This window comes from Thunnus maccoyii, chromosome 20 (assembly GCF_910596095.1).
Source record: "Thunnus maccoyii chromosome 20, fThuMac1.1, whole genome shotgun sequence".
Classification (NCBI taxonomy): Eukaryota; Metazoa; Chordata; class Actinopteri; order Scombriformes; family Scombridae; genus Thunnus; species Thunnus maccoyii.
In genome coordinates this window covers 12,659,420-12,676,199 of record NC_056552.1, presented here as the reverse complement: position 1 = coordinate 12,676,199, position 16,780 = coordinate 12,659,420, and the positions used below count along the sequence as shown (strand labels likewise).

General features: G+C 40.1%; 1 protein-coding gene across 3 annotated transcripts in view; it reads right to left on the bottom strand.

Annotated features, from left to right (window-relative positions):
• The window catches only part of vti1a (vesicle transport through interaction with t-SNAREs 1A), a 118,969-nt gene that overhangs the window by 34,017 nt on the left and 68,172 nt on the right, over positions 1–16,780 (bottom strand). For 2 of the 3 annotated variants that reach the window (XR_006092880.1, XM_042397359.1), the window contains exons 6-7: positions 5,966–6,036; positions 2,252–2,313 (exon numbers count right to left, since the gene is read on the bottom strand). Coding sequence is in view for 2 of the 3 variants with exons in the window: in XM_042397359.1 (XP_042253293.1) it covers positions 2,252–2,313; positions 5,966–6,036 (133 nt within the window). In the remaining variant the exon portion in view is untranslated. Of the gene's footprint in view, positions 1–2,240; positions 2,314–5,965; positions 6,037–16,780 lie in introns of all 3 variants that reach the window. The other variant, XM_042397361.1, reaches the window with a different exon arrangement.

The following is a 16,780-nucleotide window of genomic DNA, read 5'->3' as shown; positions in this document are numbered from 1 at the left end:
AAAATATATATGCTTTCATATTTAGCTAATTGCTGCATTCTCACCAAAAGGAACACCAAAAAATAATTAAACAAAAGATGGAATATTCAACAACCTGTGCATGAATGAGTATCTGCATCCACCTCTGTTTTGTGTCACAAGTGCTGAGGTTATAATACATAGTAGGAAAGGTTTACTGCACTTGTTTGTGAAAGTCCTTTACATACTGCTGGTGGTAGACTTAAAGCAATACACTACTTCTATAGCTGTTTCAAACAAGTGAACAAGTGACAAAGCAACCAACCCCCAACCCTCACAACAATGTAAGGAGACAACAATTGCTCTGACATTGCACACAAATATACTATTAATCAAAAGGCAGAAAACCGGCGATGCAAATAATGAAATGAATGGGGAAATGAGGAAGAATTGCCTAAAAAGGGGGGTGTTGAGATATCATTGAACCATCCTGAACTTACTTTTTGCTCTCAGTTCTCTATCTCTGGTTATAAATGACTTTAGATTTGACGCTTCCAGCCCACAACCTTACAACAAAACCCACTTTCTTTTATTCAAACAGTGGAGAAACTGGAAGAAAAAAAAAAAGACTTTTTGTTAAGGAAAGGCAGGGGGTGTATGTTGTGCTGCTCCCATCAAGCAGAAAGGGGGGTGGTAGTCGAAGAGGCTCGCAGCCGGGCCCCACTTTGGAAAGCCCTCATAAATCCTGATTTGAGCAGGGGGCTAACCAGAGGAGGTAAGGCACGTCAAGAGGGGGCTGGAAATCGGGGGGGCGGGTGGCAGCTTGCCTCTTAAAATGCTACGTCTGATTAAGTCTTCCCATTAGGTGACAGCTGAACTTTAACATTAATATGATAATATTGAAATAAGTGTGTGTTATTTACTTCAGCACCAGAGGGGGTGGGGGGGGCGGGGGGACGAGAGGGAAGGAGGAGGGAATGATGAATGATTTCTGGACAGCTTTGGGTGACATGCCAGGCGAGTTGACCCCCCCACAATCCTCCTCCTCTTCCCATAATCAAACTTGACAAAATGGAGACATATGCAGAAATATTGGTTACAGTCGGCGTCACAGCCCTCCTCAGGCCTTCCCTCTCTAGTAAGTGCCGGCCGCCCTGTGAGCCGCCCTCCAAATTGTCTACGGGCACTGAAGCATCTATTTCAATTGGCACTTCCTTCCTGGCCCCAGGATTTTACATTTAGTCGGTGTCATTTACATATTACTCTTAATCAAAATCCACAGTGGGCGACAGGGAGAAAAAAAAACAAGAAAGAGGAGCGAGAAACAAAACCATGGCGTCACGGTTCAGGGGTAGGCACACAGGCACTTTATAAAATGGAGATGTGACAAGATATTACGGTGTGTGTGTGTGTGTGTGTGTGTGTGTGTGTGTGTGTGTGTGTGTGTGTGTGTGTGTGTGTGTGTGTATCTGCGGGTATGTACTGCATGTGTGTATTAGGAGGCGGGTGCATAAGATAATGCAAGGAGTATTGAAATATTTGTGTTTGAATTTTGTGTTTGTGTGATTGGTGGCGGCTTCCTTGTGCATGAACTAGCAAGCGAGAGAAACAAAGACTACAAGTTGGACATGGGTTGTAAGTGCATTTTGTAAAAAACAAAGGCAAAGAGAAGAAAAGAATAGATACATGTGCAGTGTGTACTTGTTTTCTTCCAGTTTTTTTCAGCAGCATGCTATGCTGGGCTAGTCTACCCAGGCACTTAACACCAATACCATTGTATCCAATCCAAAAAATAACAGGCCGTTTGTTAGTTTAGTCAGTTAGTTCAGATCTAAGTGTTGCATTAAAGGAGCATACAACTAATAATCAGAATTAAAACAATTCACCAAGAAAACATGACTCTCAAAAATTATATTACTATATGTTGCAGAACAAGATGTTGCATCTAATCACAATTGTACCTTGTCCAATACTTGTTTGATAATGTCATCCAAATAAAATTCTATTTAAGTGGACGCAATCAGCTAGTCAAAGTTCATATAGAAGGATTTTTTTAAGGTAAATAGTGACTACAGACTATTTTGTATTCATGCATCCATTAATTAATTCATCCTTCTATTAATTTGTTTGTATTTATTCATCTCTGCAGTCTTTAAGACAGAGAGGAAAATTTGAATAATCTTGAGCCGATGATAACATATCAGATGGTGATGACTTAGAGCACTCTCACAGCACAGGTATGGCATGATACATACAGAGAGGTGCAGAAACAGGGTCCCTACCTTCCTCTTACCTTCTCAGCATGCCGGTAAGGATGCGTGAACTCTTCCCCAGATTGGCATCTGTTTCTCTCAGCTGGAAGGACAGAAACATTGAAAGACACGTTAAAGTTTCCATTTTGATACAAGTTATTAAAAATAAAATAACCATTATGTCCTCTATCAACTCCCCCTCTGACTACAAATTGCACTGGTATTAAAACCAATCAACACTGGACCACCTCACTATGCAATTAAAAGACAGGAAAGAAGGAAAAGTAATTTCTTGATGAACTCTTACTTGACTGAGAAAATTGGAAATGAACACACTACATCTTATAACAGATGATAACTGATGGATAACAGGGGGACCTATTATACACTTTTTTTTTTTAAGTCTTGCAAAATTAAAGACACATTTACAGTGGTACTGTATCCTGTTGTAAGTTTATACTGTTGCACAGCCTTGTGCTACTGGCCTTAAGGCAAAGTGCCTTGCTCAAGGGCAGTTTGGACCCTCTCAAGTTTCACACTTTACTGAGCTGTTTTTTTAGATACACAGATAATCTCTATAACTTTAAATGAGTAGTCAAGTAACATTCCACTTAGAAGGACACGTCACTCTAATGGCCTTCTGCTCATGTTGCTGAAGAGCAAACAGTAGAACGGTGATGGAAAAAGAGTGAGAAGGACCCTTTACTTTTGACGTAGATGGCAAGTGCAGGGAGTCCTTGAAGCAACACTTATGGCTATTCATGCTAATTGCCTTGGATATTTTCCTTTTTCCTGCAACATCTTCTCTTTTCTCTCTGCCTTTTTTCCCCCTACAGGGGTTATCAGGTACGGGGACTTTCACAGGGGGGAGAAATTGGCAGAGATGTTGCCAACAAGGTGAGAGTGTGACTGTAAAAAAAAAATAAAATAAAAAAATGCTGACACAGCACTGAGTGAGCTGCCACTAACATCTACCTGTAGTCGCATTTTCTAGAGGATGACGGGGGAGTGTGGGCATGAGTTTCAGTTGCAGTCATTCATCTACATCCTTCTCTGAGATAATAACTGCTTTTCCAATAAAGTCACTCTCACTCAGTATGTTTTCATCAGTGTATTATATTGTATTCTATTCTTTTTTTTAATTGCTCAATTTCACATCTCTTTTTCCAACATTCCTCTTCTTTACAATGGTTCCAGCATCACTCTTTTTCCAGTTTAATCTGGCTCATTTTGCAGTCATCTCTCTGGCTTTCTCTTCCTAGCCCTCCTTCACTGCTACTTTCTTCTTCTTCTTCTTCTTCTTGCATCCTTCCTTCCTACCCTCTGACAGCCTGGGCTGGTGCAATGCAGGTTGCCAAAGCCAAGGATACATGTGGTACAGGGTAGGAGGTGGGGGACCTGGGGTTTGGGCCCTCTGGCAAAGACAACAAGTGCTGCAGTTGCCTGATGTCTACCTCTGACCACAGATCTGTCCCCTAGACACTTCACACTTTCTCCCAAAATACATCTCTCTCTGAATCATTCCTTCTTTCCATTCCTATCACTCACTCTCCACAGCCTCACTACCAAGTCTCATGCTTTCCTCCTTAACTTGAAATGGAAACCAACTGACATTTTAGTGGAGTTGAGTGTCTATTTAAAAATAATATTCACTGGGGTTCCCTATATCAAGATAACAGGAGGTGGGTGGATCTATCTTTTGATTTTAATGTACAGCTCAAAGACAGAGAAATCTCCAAAGACAGCCTCATTTTTCAGGATTAAAATTCATTCATATTATATAAGCACTGTATTATTATAAAATAAATCTCATTTGGGTATAAAATTCACTCACTTTCTGATTCATATAGCTTCGATCTATCAACAGCCAAAAGAGGGCAATCAGGAAAGAGTCATGAGAAATGTTCAGTCTTGAGGATGAAAAGTAAAAAATGAAAACATCATTCTTCTTGGGTATTTAAGTTTGTTACAGTAAGCGATGGGGTGGGAAATTTAAATAACTAAATCGTCAAATTAATAGTGTTAAGTTATTGTAACAGTAGACACTGAAGTTATAGCTTGTTGTGGATAGTCTGCTTGGATAAGGAAAAGCACCCAGACTAAGTACTTACAGTAATATATATATTGCTTACTTTGTGGAGCAGATTAATGGTCACAAAATGCAAACAAAATGGGCTACCAAGGAAAGATGTGCATCTGATCAATAGAGAAGAGAGTGGGCAAATTTAGTAATCAGAGCATGATTTAATCATTTAAGGGCAATAATTATTCATTTGGGGGAACAAATTCATAAATTGCACATACAAATTGCTTGTTTGATTCCCTGAAATTAGTCAATCCTAACCTTAAATTAATAATTTTGTGGACATTAATTATTAATTCAAGGGTATAGATTACAAATTTTTGGGAACAATTTTTTAAAACTTTCTTCCTTGCTACTTGAAGGGCTTTGTATGAGCTAGACAAGAGAATAGTAAAAAATCACTTTCTTCAATCCACTAAGGGGTTCAGAGTTGGGAGCACGCTGCTTTGACCCAGTGTTGTAACCTGCCATTGACTTCTATTTGTACCATAAAAGCAAAACAAAAGGCCACACCTCCTGCTGAGCATAGGGGTTTGTGTGTATTGGTGTGTGTTTGTATGTGTGCATATGTGTTGAAGCGATCGGTGTAACAAAACATGTGTATGTGTGTGTGTGACTTAGGGAGTGTGTGCTTAAAGGCGCCAATTGCTACAGTGTGTTTGTACATTCATGTTTTGGCATTTATGCTTAAACTATACCCCCTTCACCTTCCATCTCTTTGATGCAAAAGAGCTGTTAATCAACCCTCAACCCTGTGTCTTTATATCTCGGCTTCTTCTTTCTTTAGTTTTGCCCCGCAAACTGCCTTTAAAGCCCTCTGAGTGTGTGTGTGTGTGTGTGTGGTGGTGGTGGTGGTGGAGGGGGGGCTCAGCAAAGAAGACTCATGGGAAGAAGGGAGAGAGAGAGAGAGAAAGCAAAAGAAAGAGAGAGCAGGTACTCTCAGTAGACACTGTGGACCGTTTTGAAAGGAGATGTTTGATTTCCTTTGAAATCGCCTGTGCGAGGCCCACTGCCATGTTGTGATCTTTAAGCATTCTGTGTTGAGGGGGCCGTCAGTGCTGGGCCCCCTTCCTGTGTTTGGTCTTTTCTGTCTCTGCCTACCTGTCTGTTTGGCTGGCTGGATGTAAGGTGGTGCAGTGCTACTGACTGGGGATACTCTCTGAGGGAAAGTGAGAAGGAGGGTAGGTGTGGAAGGATGGCAGCTGGCAAAGTTAAACTCCATTAACGTGAGTAGAAGAAAATGGGGGAAAATATCGGAGAATGGCATACAGGTACCACGAATATGTAGCCACGAGCGAGCTGATTTCACTACATGTGACATGGTGAAATAAGATTAGTCTGCTTTTGAATTTTGATCAAACAGAACAAACACATTCAAATTCAGACTGTGAGGAGACACTGATGACCAAAATATCTCTACTGTAGTGCTATCAATAACTAGCACAAGTACCTTGCCAATACAATACTGCTGACAGAGACCTTTGTCTGCACAAGCGTAAAGCATGTCCAAGGCAGTGGGTATGTCATGTTTGTCTGTGTAAACCTACATTTGTGTGTTTATTTGGCAAACCATGCAGAAAGTGGTGACTGTTGCTAACCAGTTCTAACACCTTTATGGTCTTGCAAACGTGTGTTAGAATGGATACATAAGCAGTGGCATGTGTGTACTCACCCTTTCTCTGGCTCTCTGTATCTTCTCACGGTCACTGTGCAGGTTGGAAAGAATCTCTTGTCCCACTTGTTCTGTAAAAGAAGCAGATGCAGTGTGAGGAGAAGGTATGTCCAACATTCACAAAATAAGGAGGTCAAAGTCAAAAAAGAATGGAAAATGACTTCACTTATACAACTGCAAACATTTACATCATACTCATACCATATTGTCTAACTGTACAGTATGAATCCCTTTATTTTCTGTCTTTCTGCCCCCTTCAACTATGTCTCATCTTGACCAAAGTGGAAATTATGAGATATTTTTTTACCTGCCTTCACTGCAATATTTTTACACTAACTGTACAGTGTACAGAGACATCAGTCTAGAGGGAGCATCAGGCGGGCAGATAGCAGAATACTGTAGCTATGGGAAGTGTTTTTTAAACCTTCTTAAAATGCTGAAGTAAACAGACATGAAGTTCTAGGTAACAATACCCCAGTATCCAGCCTGCCAGTGGGGTCCACTCAGCCAATGCAATATTCATTATGCGATTTCCTTTTTAAATGCCTCTCGTCAGTTGTAGATGTAAACACATTAACGCACAGTTATAAAACATCCCCGACAAGGCACCTGACAAGCTTGTCAGTGGTCACTGTCATTTTCCTGTCCCTTGGGTTGGGGACGAGAAAAGAAAGCAAAAAAAAAAAAAAAAAAGATAAACCAAATAAGCTCCCCCCCCACAACCAAAAGCCCACTGCTGCCATCAATGTACCCATACTGCTACGGCATTAGCGTTTAAAAATGAGGGAGGCAGAGGATGAATCTGGAAAAAAAGGAAAAGAAGTGAAGAATCTTTGCATGGATCAAAGACAGGCTTTCAAGCGCACCAAACAAATCTGGAATAAACAACGCAGTTGCTGACTGTATTACACTACACAGGTGCCGCACACCAAAGGACCCACGTGCTGAGAGCCTGTTTGGGGGGTGCAGTGCAAAAATGGGCTACATCTGGCAGCTAAACAAGAGAGGAGAGAGAGAAATAGAGAGAATGATAGAGAGTGAGAGACAGAGAAAGGGGCTCAGGGAGAAGTAGGAAAAAAGAGAAAGCACTGTCAAATGAACGACATTCGTCTTCCATTCATCCCATCCCTTTTACCCCCCTACACTGTAACTGACTCAAATGTGTCTCTTCCTGCCTTCATTAATTTCTAATCTGGGACGAGACAGATTGAAGGATACCCAGATTAAACAGTGCAGTCAGACAGTCACATGTGACAAATAGGGCAGATTAAAAGACTGAGTGCAGGTATTAATAACCATAAAAATACAGGCCCTCCCCCGTCCCCATTGGAGAAGAACAAGGGATAAACAGGAAGGGAGCTGTAACGGAAATCTTCTGTTAAAGAGACAAATAAGCACATCTATCCATCTCTGTCAGGGTTTGTGGCTTTTTTCCTAAATAAATGAGTGTGACAAGCATTGCAGCAGCAGAGTTTTTTTTTTTGATGGTAAGTGCATTATTGGAAAAGTTTGCAATGTGTAAAAAGATGGATGAGGCAGGAGGAGAAAAGGCCTCCAAAGATATCTTAACTCAAGTACTAAACAATCATTAGAAACATTCTGTTGAGGTATGTTTTGCAAGACAATCATGGTTCCCAATAGACAATGTTTACTGGAGGTAACAAACATGAATTAAAACAAAAGAAAAGGAAAAGAAGGTATGACTAGTCTTGGAAATAAGCTACCTTTCAGTGACAAGAATGGAAGCGCAGTGGCTTTCTGTCTATTGTGATGTGCTTTAGAGAGCGCAGTGCTGGTGAATGACATGAACCAGGGTTTCAATAGTCCTCTATCAAGTACAAAGCTTCACCACTGCATGTTGTCTATAGTGAGGGACTGTATTGATGCATGCAAATGGTTGCCCTTGACAAATGTAGCAGCTGCTGAGGAAAAATGTACATTTCTTTATACTTGCAGTAAGTTTTTTGTTAAAACCACATACATTTATTTTAGCCTTCCTAGAAGAGAGCTACAGCACAGTCCATAACCTTGATTAAGAGGGAGACCTTTCAACACTCTTTAGAGAGAAAGACACATTGACAAGAGCAAAAATAACAGTGCAGAGTCATAATACAAGATGGTAAGAAGATTTCAGCTATTAAATGAATCATTATGTTATAACAAGAAAAATTAATTGTGTGACATTGAAGAAATTTTCAATGGATATCCATGACTAGAGCAGTATAATAATCAATTGCAGTCAACTGAATAGTCTCTTGAGTTTGACGGACTTAAATGTTTCATCACAGTTTGTACATTTTCGTTGGCTCTGTGGTCATTAAGGTCTCTCCCCAAGTCATCTCTCTCTGGGTATCCCCCACCACACTGAGCCATTAGAGGTGTACACAACACCTCCCGAGGGAACGTATGGTGTTTATTGTCTTTATCATGCATCTTCCCTTGCATTAGTCATTTTCTGGCATGTATCTACATTTCCATTCATCTTATTTAAGCCCTGCTGTCCAGTGGTCTGTGTAAAACGTCATTAGTTACTGGGAAAAAGAACTTGTTGGGTGATAAATGGTGCAAAAATATTGAGTTAAAAGCAAAAAAAAATCTAATGTACAGGAGTAATGAAAGGTTCAAATAACAAACCACTCCCATATTGGGACAAGTATTTAATCAGCATCAGCGTTGATGGAGACAAGGCTTCCACCCCAAAATTGTTAGCAGCATAGGATTCTGACTTTTTCAGTGTAAACATATTACAAATTAAAGTGAATACAGAATCTTTGACAGCTAAAAAAAATGAGTATACAGTTTATGTCCAAGACAAAAATGTGGGGTATTAAAAATAGGGGCAATCTTTTAAAATGAAAAATTTACAGTTGATAAAAACAATACACGAGAGGAGAAATAATTTACTCCTAATGCCCCTGACTTGTTGCTCGTTAGTGAGTAAAATATTCCCCTCCAGTTTAAACAGCTATTAACAATTTAAATAACTCTGGCACAGAGGCCTTGCTCTGACTCACTTGTTAAAGATCCCCATCCCCAAAGGTCCATTTAACAAGCCCATTATTCCATTACATTACCCTCACACCAGCACTAGAGAGCCTTAATTCAACTCATTCCTCTAATGTAACTGTGGAAAAGAATTAGCGTAGAAAAGTTGAAGGCACAAATTAGATTGAGGGGAAAATTGTGTGTGGATCAGGAATTCTTTCCTGTAAATCCATGGGCACACTATTGAAAGAGCACACTCCTTTTCTATTTTACCTCAGCTCAACACTTCATTGTTTAGTTAATAATGATAAGATGGCTGGAAAATATATTAAGAGGACAATTAACTTTACTAGTGTATGTAGTAATGTAATCTGTAATGCTTGAACAAGCAATGTAAAACAGGCCAAACACAATTGGAGGAAACTAAGACTCATATGTGTTTGCATCGACTCCTGAATGCTTCCAACAACAGAAGGGTTCATTTATTTTGCCTTATTCTCAGGTTCTCTAAAGAAAAGTCTCAACTACTTATTTATCGATGTGTCTAAAAGTATATATCATAAACTGCCCAAGTATGCTCAGCCTGGCTCAGGACAAAACAGCTCAGAAAGTCAGTGCCACCCAAACCTCCATAGCCCTCAATTTTCCCCAGTACATGGACACATTTAATTGGACACATCATCTATTTTACAGGAGCTGTTTCAGAGCAGTTACACATTGTCTGAGGGCCCTGTCTCTCTTTCTGAGTTGCGTTTTTTTTTTTGCCTTGCTCCCTCTGTCCCCAGAGCTGAAAGGGTACAAGACCTGACAGTGGTGTGCTCTGAAGCTCAGCACAGCTCCTTTTCATTAAGCAGTTGAGACCACTTTTTGAAGGTTACCACACACACTTATATCTGGACACAAGCCACACACTCCAACAAACGGGGTATGGAAACCCATGGGAGGGTTGAGGGTAAGTAAGGAGGAGCCTGATAAATGTTAGACCATAAATTTTCTCTCTCTATCATTCTCTCTCTCTGTCACACACACACACACACACACACACACACACACACAGTGTAGCAGTAAACTTATATTCCTGCGTCCCCCAGGTGAATAAAGTTACCTGTCTTTGTACACTTCCAGAGAAGCTTTTTTTTTTTTTTTTTTTAGGATTTCTCAAGTCTACAACTGCCTGGTGACACACTTTCATCACCTCCATCAAAGTTGTACCCACACTGGGATGTATTTGTAATGCTGAGCCCACAGGCCATGAGGCTAGCGCCTTCGCACTGAGCTATAGTTCAAAATAAAGAGGTGCCAACTGCTGGGTCACGAGGGGGGCATGTAGCATCTGGGGGTTCGGCAATGTTATGACAGCTTACTTATAATAACAACAAACTCTGTCACATGTTAATCAGGAACTGTTATATCACAATAAAGGATTTAATAAAGCGTCAATGACATTTCTAGTGTTTAATGAGAAGATGTACATTATCCCACCTTGCATGTTTACCACTGATTCCTCTCCTACACCTTGTATTGGTAGTGTTGGGACAGGCATTGGCCAGTTCTTTCCACAGTCTGAGCACTTAAAATGGCCAAAACAAGGAATATTCTGGGCAAGATGGAGCAGCAGAGCCATCCCAGTCCATCCTGACTTAGCCCATGCATCGGCCCTTCCCTTTGCATGTGTGTCAGTGGTGGTGGGCAGTCAGGGTGGATTTCTGGGGCCTTTCTTCACTCCGCCAGCCTCTGTTTTATTCATCACCTGCGCCCTGACCCCGCAGAGCTCCTGTTCTGACAAATCACTTCTGATTAAGACAGATCTCTGTTAGTCAGCCACTCAACTTGGCCTATTCATCATTCCACAGAAAATATCCCTCTCTCCTCCCCCGTCCCTCCTCCTCCCGGCTCGTTTGCCTGTCCGTCAGACCGAAGCAAAGCGCAAAAGAAATTTCCGCCGCTGTTTTAAATGGCTGATTATAGACAATTGGTGGATGGAGAGATGTAAGAGTGTCTTATGGGTGATAAGACGCAAGTTTAATGGGTATAAATGACCAGGCCTGTAGGAGACCAGCTGGTAATAGAACCATTTGTTTAATGCTGAACCTGGGTGGAGTGAACTGAAAGCTGCATTTTCCCTCTATTTGAGCTCCCCCTCCTCTTTTCCTTTCACCTCAGTCTCAAAGTCAAATTCTCAGATCGCCAGATTTACATTTTTTTTTTTTAACAACAAAGTCCCCTTCACCCTCATTCAATGAAAATTGATGAGGCTTGAAAAGGAATATCTTGTTTTACACTTATGAAATTACCCATACCTACATGTCCCTGTGGATACTGTATATTATATGGCTTTCCATGGTTTAGTAACAACGTAAACACAAATATTTACAATAACCAATACAGTCAAATATCCAAGAGCATTCAAATGCAAAGTCCCACCATAATAAACTACAGCGAACCCCTTACACTGTGCCAAGGAATCTCGACAGCCACAAAGCTATTGTGTTAAAATGTCTAACAAACCAGATTAAATTAACCTGAACGACAACCCTGCTGGTGGCAGAGGGCTGACAAGCAGGAGGGGTGAGTGGAGAACGAGGGCTCCTACAAGCAAATTGCCTGGACTTAATCAACCAGTCTTACTGAACCATCCAAATGAAAACTAATGGACTTGGGTGCTTGCTGTGATTGCCCCACATGCAACAATGTGTGGGCAGGAGCATTGCTTTCTGAGGTCTTCAATTAAAAAACAGGGAATTTCTACAGACGGCTGGTCAGCCTATACACCTATTCTAAGTGTATCCCGATTGGTCAATTGTGAAGCTCAAACAGAGCGGACTTATTAATTCCATTTCCAGTGCTAGGAAAATGATTTTTTATGTGTTGATTAAACTTGGTCAAATTCGTAAAAAATGTATGAAGTGTAGAATTAAAACTCATATCCGAATGAGCTAATTTGTGTATGCATTATTCATAGTGCTGACATTTGTGTCACACAATTGTACTGGCCACATTGCAACTAAAATGTTAAAAATAAATAGTATGTAAATAAAAAAATAAGAAACACTAGTGCATAAAAACTTTATTCAACCACAGTCAGCCTAAGTAATAAAAGTAGAGTTTAAGTGCTTTAGTCTGCAACATAAATAATTAGATTTTATTATCAATTGAGTAGCTGTATAAATGATGGTAACACAGCATGTGAGCATTGTAATAATATGATAACCATATTAAAGCTGAAGGTCAAATATATGTAAAAAAAACACACACACAAAAAACCCCAACAATAGATGGTAGCACAGGAGAAATTAAAAACGAGAGCATTCTGTTGGATTTGGAAGACAAACACGCTGAGCGAATTTGAGCTCTGCTGATACCAAGACTAGAGAGAGGCGTATGTAGGAGAAAACAACATGTCAGTTGGTCCTAATCAAACACAACATCTGATTTAAAAACCCCTGGTGGAACTGACTGAGGAGAAAAGTTTGCCAGTTTGTCGGAAATGGACTCAGGGAGAGATATACGGACGAGGATGGAAGAAGAAAGAGAAAACTTGACGTTCCTCTGGTTCGTTTTCAACAGTTTAGGAGCATTAATTATCACATTACTGTTGATTAAAGGCTTTTACGTCTCTAATCAGAAAGTTGACAGGCAGATCAAAGAGCGAAACACAAACTTCTTGCCTTTTAATTATCTGTACAACACCACACCTCGGGCAGCTCTTCCCTGCCTATCTCCTCAAACTCAGTGAAAGACTGCGAAAGGAGATCTAACACTCTACAACAGTTCATTATCCAATGAAATGGGAGATGAGGGAGAGAAAATACACACACACACACACATGCACACACACACACAAAGCTTTAAGGCTTTATGATTAGTGAAGACCTGGGGGAGGCCTGCAGTCTTCTCTATTAACATGTCCCAAATTGGAACACCTTAATTATGTTTGTCAAAATCGGACTTGGCGTCAAGCTCATTTGCATGTTTTGACAAGGCCTGTTGGGAGCCTCCCACTATTTTTCTTCAGAGTGTTAGGAGTATTTAGCACTTTTCAACACCTACTGATAATAGGTTCTTGTTGCTAAAATGAATGAAATAACTTATTAAATGTGCCTTGTTGGAATCAACCCCCCCAACCCCACTGTTTGTGAATTAAAGTTAGAACTGATGCGAACACAATGAAACACACACACAGGAGCCTCTGGGATGTCTTGATCAAGGCTTGATCACCACTACTGTTTAAACTGATGAGGATGTGACGCCTTCTGCAGCCTGACTATACCTGCCCAGCTGTTCCCACGTCAAGTGGTTTGGACATGAAAAATCTGTTCTACTTTTATAAAAGATTTGGCGTCGCTTTGGAGTTTCTAAAAAGTCCTACATCTTCCTTAGCGCATTCAGCGCTACAACAGATTGCAACCTGACTCATGATCACATCCTATTTGAATATGAGAAAGCAATGGACCACTCCCTCCCTTCCCCCCATTAACAGCTCACAAAATGAATCCTCGTTACGTCAATAATATGTAAAACAAGCATGGTTCGAACACAAACAAACAGTCTGTGGGGACACAGGACTGTCAGCAGCAATTTAGCAATGGAGAAAAAGGAGGGCATGAAAGCAAGACATCAAACATTAGCCTGAATGGAAGGCGCAGGCCATTAGAAGTGGTTGCACTGATAGGATCTGACAGTTGGAAATACTTTAAGATTATTTTCCTTAAACTTTGAATTCATTAATACTCATGACTGAGGAAGGGTTCCCAAAACATAGTAAAAAAAAAAAAGGAGAGCTGGGTTAAGTGTTACGGCTGGCTCTAGTGTGACGGGTTGCACCAGGAAGGCCAGTTCAGTATGTTTGAATGAAGCTGATTTTCTTGGTACCAATTAGTATTGTAACTAATTTCTTGGTGCTTACATCTGTTCCGCCTCGGCTCTTTTCAATAATATTTGATTTTGGAGCATAAACCCTAGTTGGCTAACACTATTCCTTTAAGATTCATGAGATTAATGCAAACTAGTGACGTTCACGTAATGTTCATATTAATTAGCAAAATGACTAGATTAATGTAAACCTGGTTTGAGCCCTCTAAAGTCAATTTTATGAATGCTTAAATAGTCTTAATATTGAAAAATTATGTCAGAGCATCCATATATCAATCACTAGTGACTGGTACGGGTCAGTTTAATTTGACCTACCCGACTTCCCACTTTTAGCACATTTTTATCATTTTAAACAGACAACTGTAATTGAAAATTTTGGTTGTATTATCCTTCATTATAATTACTCAATAAGTGGTTTACATAATAAGTTACAGTATACTGGGGAATTGTTTGCAACCTTTCTGATCACCTGACTGCTTATAGACATGTATTGTGGTTGCATTTCCAGATGTCAGGAATGAAGTTATTGAGTAAGTGCTCCTGTAACTGATCAGAAAGATGGCCAAAACTAGAAATAAACAACTAAGATTGTAAAAACCATAATTTTTTTAACTTAAAAAATACATCCTTTTTCAATTTTCATGTTCTCAGATGTATGGAAATTAAATAATCGTCTTTTATTTGTCATGTATCGGAGGACTGAAAATAAAAGGCTTCATTATTTCATGCCCATATTGGTGGCATGCATTAAACAATTCACTGCAACCGCCATAGTTGCCCCCTTATGCGCAGATGATACATCAAATTCTCTTTAGCAAATCTAAGGTGCTCTGATTATTCGTTTGAGCAAGCAACAGTGGAGCCTGTTACTAGAACACTGCCTCATTGTGGCTGCTCTGACAGACAGCACAAACAGAAGTTTGTCTTTTACTTTGGGATAATACCATTGCACTTCCCTGCTCTGGTAAAAGGAAAATAATACTGCTATTATAGGGGGAATACGAGGCACAGAGGGGACTCACAAAAGAGAGACACATCATGCGCCTCATTTAACAATGACTGGGGCCACAGAGTTGAAGGCAGATTATTGTCAGCTGCCACTGTGAATACACACAACATGGCACGACATGTGAGGGCATGTCAAAGCTCTCGTATACAGTATACATTGTTTATTTGTGCTTACTTTACATTGTTCCTTTACAAGCAACAGTCATTTCCAAGAAAAACAGTTTTGAAGAATTTAATCCTTAAGGCATTCTCATTGAAAGACTCATCTTTGAAAGTTGAAGGAAATTCTGTCAAAGTAAAAGGCTTTACAATATATGAGTGAAGTACAATAGATATTATTTCAGTGATTACCAGTGAGAATAGTATTAGGACATTGCAAGAGCTAAAAAAAGATATAACTACAAATCTCAACAGGCAAAATTCATTCTGACAAAACTAAAATTCAGCAACAATTTAGGCTACAGGCAACTTCAAGTTGTATCTTTAATACTGATGATCTAAACAACACATAGGCCTGCATATTTCATTGCTTTATATCCAGAAGATTGTACACAAAGAGAACTACAATATATCCAGGATCATCTGACCAGCAGACATACAGAGAAGAACACGTGCTGAATTTCTGAGATTCTGTGTTAACTGACATAAATGTGATATAATAGTGCGCATTACTGCTAGGGTGACAAGGTGTCTCCTGTTCTCCATCATTAACTAAAACAAGCCTAAGTGAATAACCCAACACGCCTACCACCATCTTCCACACTAATAAAGCATATCTAAGTTTTAAGACATGGCAGAACTAATTTAATCTACCTTCTAAGGGGCCTTAGCGCCATCAAATTAATTATTCATAAAGGACATGATATTATAACTCAATTGTCAACTCAGTAGCTGGCCCTTTTTTTTCCCAACCTCCCCCTGCCTGTCGCTCTCTTTTGTCTTAGACTCTCTTTCTTTTAAAGCGAGTCCTTCGCTTTTAATCTATAACTGAGCAATACACATTGTCACTGTAGCTGCTGAACAAAATTATTTGCTTTTTTTTTGTTGTTTTTTTGAAGTATGCCGATGAAGGTGACAATAGTGTAGCGGAGAGTTTCTACGAATGGCGCGGCTCCCTGTGGGTTTTATGGTATGCTGATGGGGCCAGCTTCACCGTGGAGAAAAAAGAAAGACACAAAGAGAGAGTCATCAAGTCTGTAATAACACAACCTTAGATACCTTTTATTTTCACCTCATGAATAATGTATGCCATCTGGCAGAGCTAATCTTGCCATAATGCTTAGACAGGTTGGCCACCAGGAGGTGGGACAAAATTTCTTTTACACACAGTGGTTCTTTTAGCCAGGTGTCATTTTCTCTTCAGGGGTAGGATGATGGTATGCGACCCTGTTATGACTGACAGGAACAGCAGTAACCAGGCATGGCTACAACACCCTATAGAGAGAAACTAATACTAATATGCTGATTCCTCATATAAGTATGTGGATTCTCTGTGCAAAACAGCATGTGGTCCACACAGCCAGGCTACCACAAAGGAAAAATAACCACCAACAACTCCAATGTTTTCAATATATTCATTGTGACAGAGTCTCCTTGTGCACATATTAACTGTACACAAGGTGTTACAAGATTAGTCCACACCAAAGAACACTTGTATGGAGTACATACTGTAATTGCACATCTGTCCTACAAATACACATGTGGGCAAACACAGACACACACACCACAAGTGTGCAACAGCTTGTCTGAATTGAAGAAGTGTTTTTAACAACAACAACAAAACACAGCCACCGAGAAGCAGTCATAGACTGTTTAGATTACATTAGATTACATTAGACGAGCAATTGGCAGCATATATAACTATCAACCACTCAACAGTTGTTCTAAGTAAATCTATAATGTGCAGCTAAGGCCTGGGCGTGAAAAGTACACGCGCGTATACTCAATGCT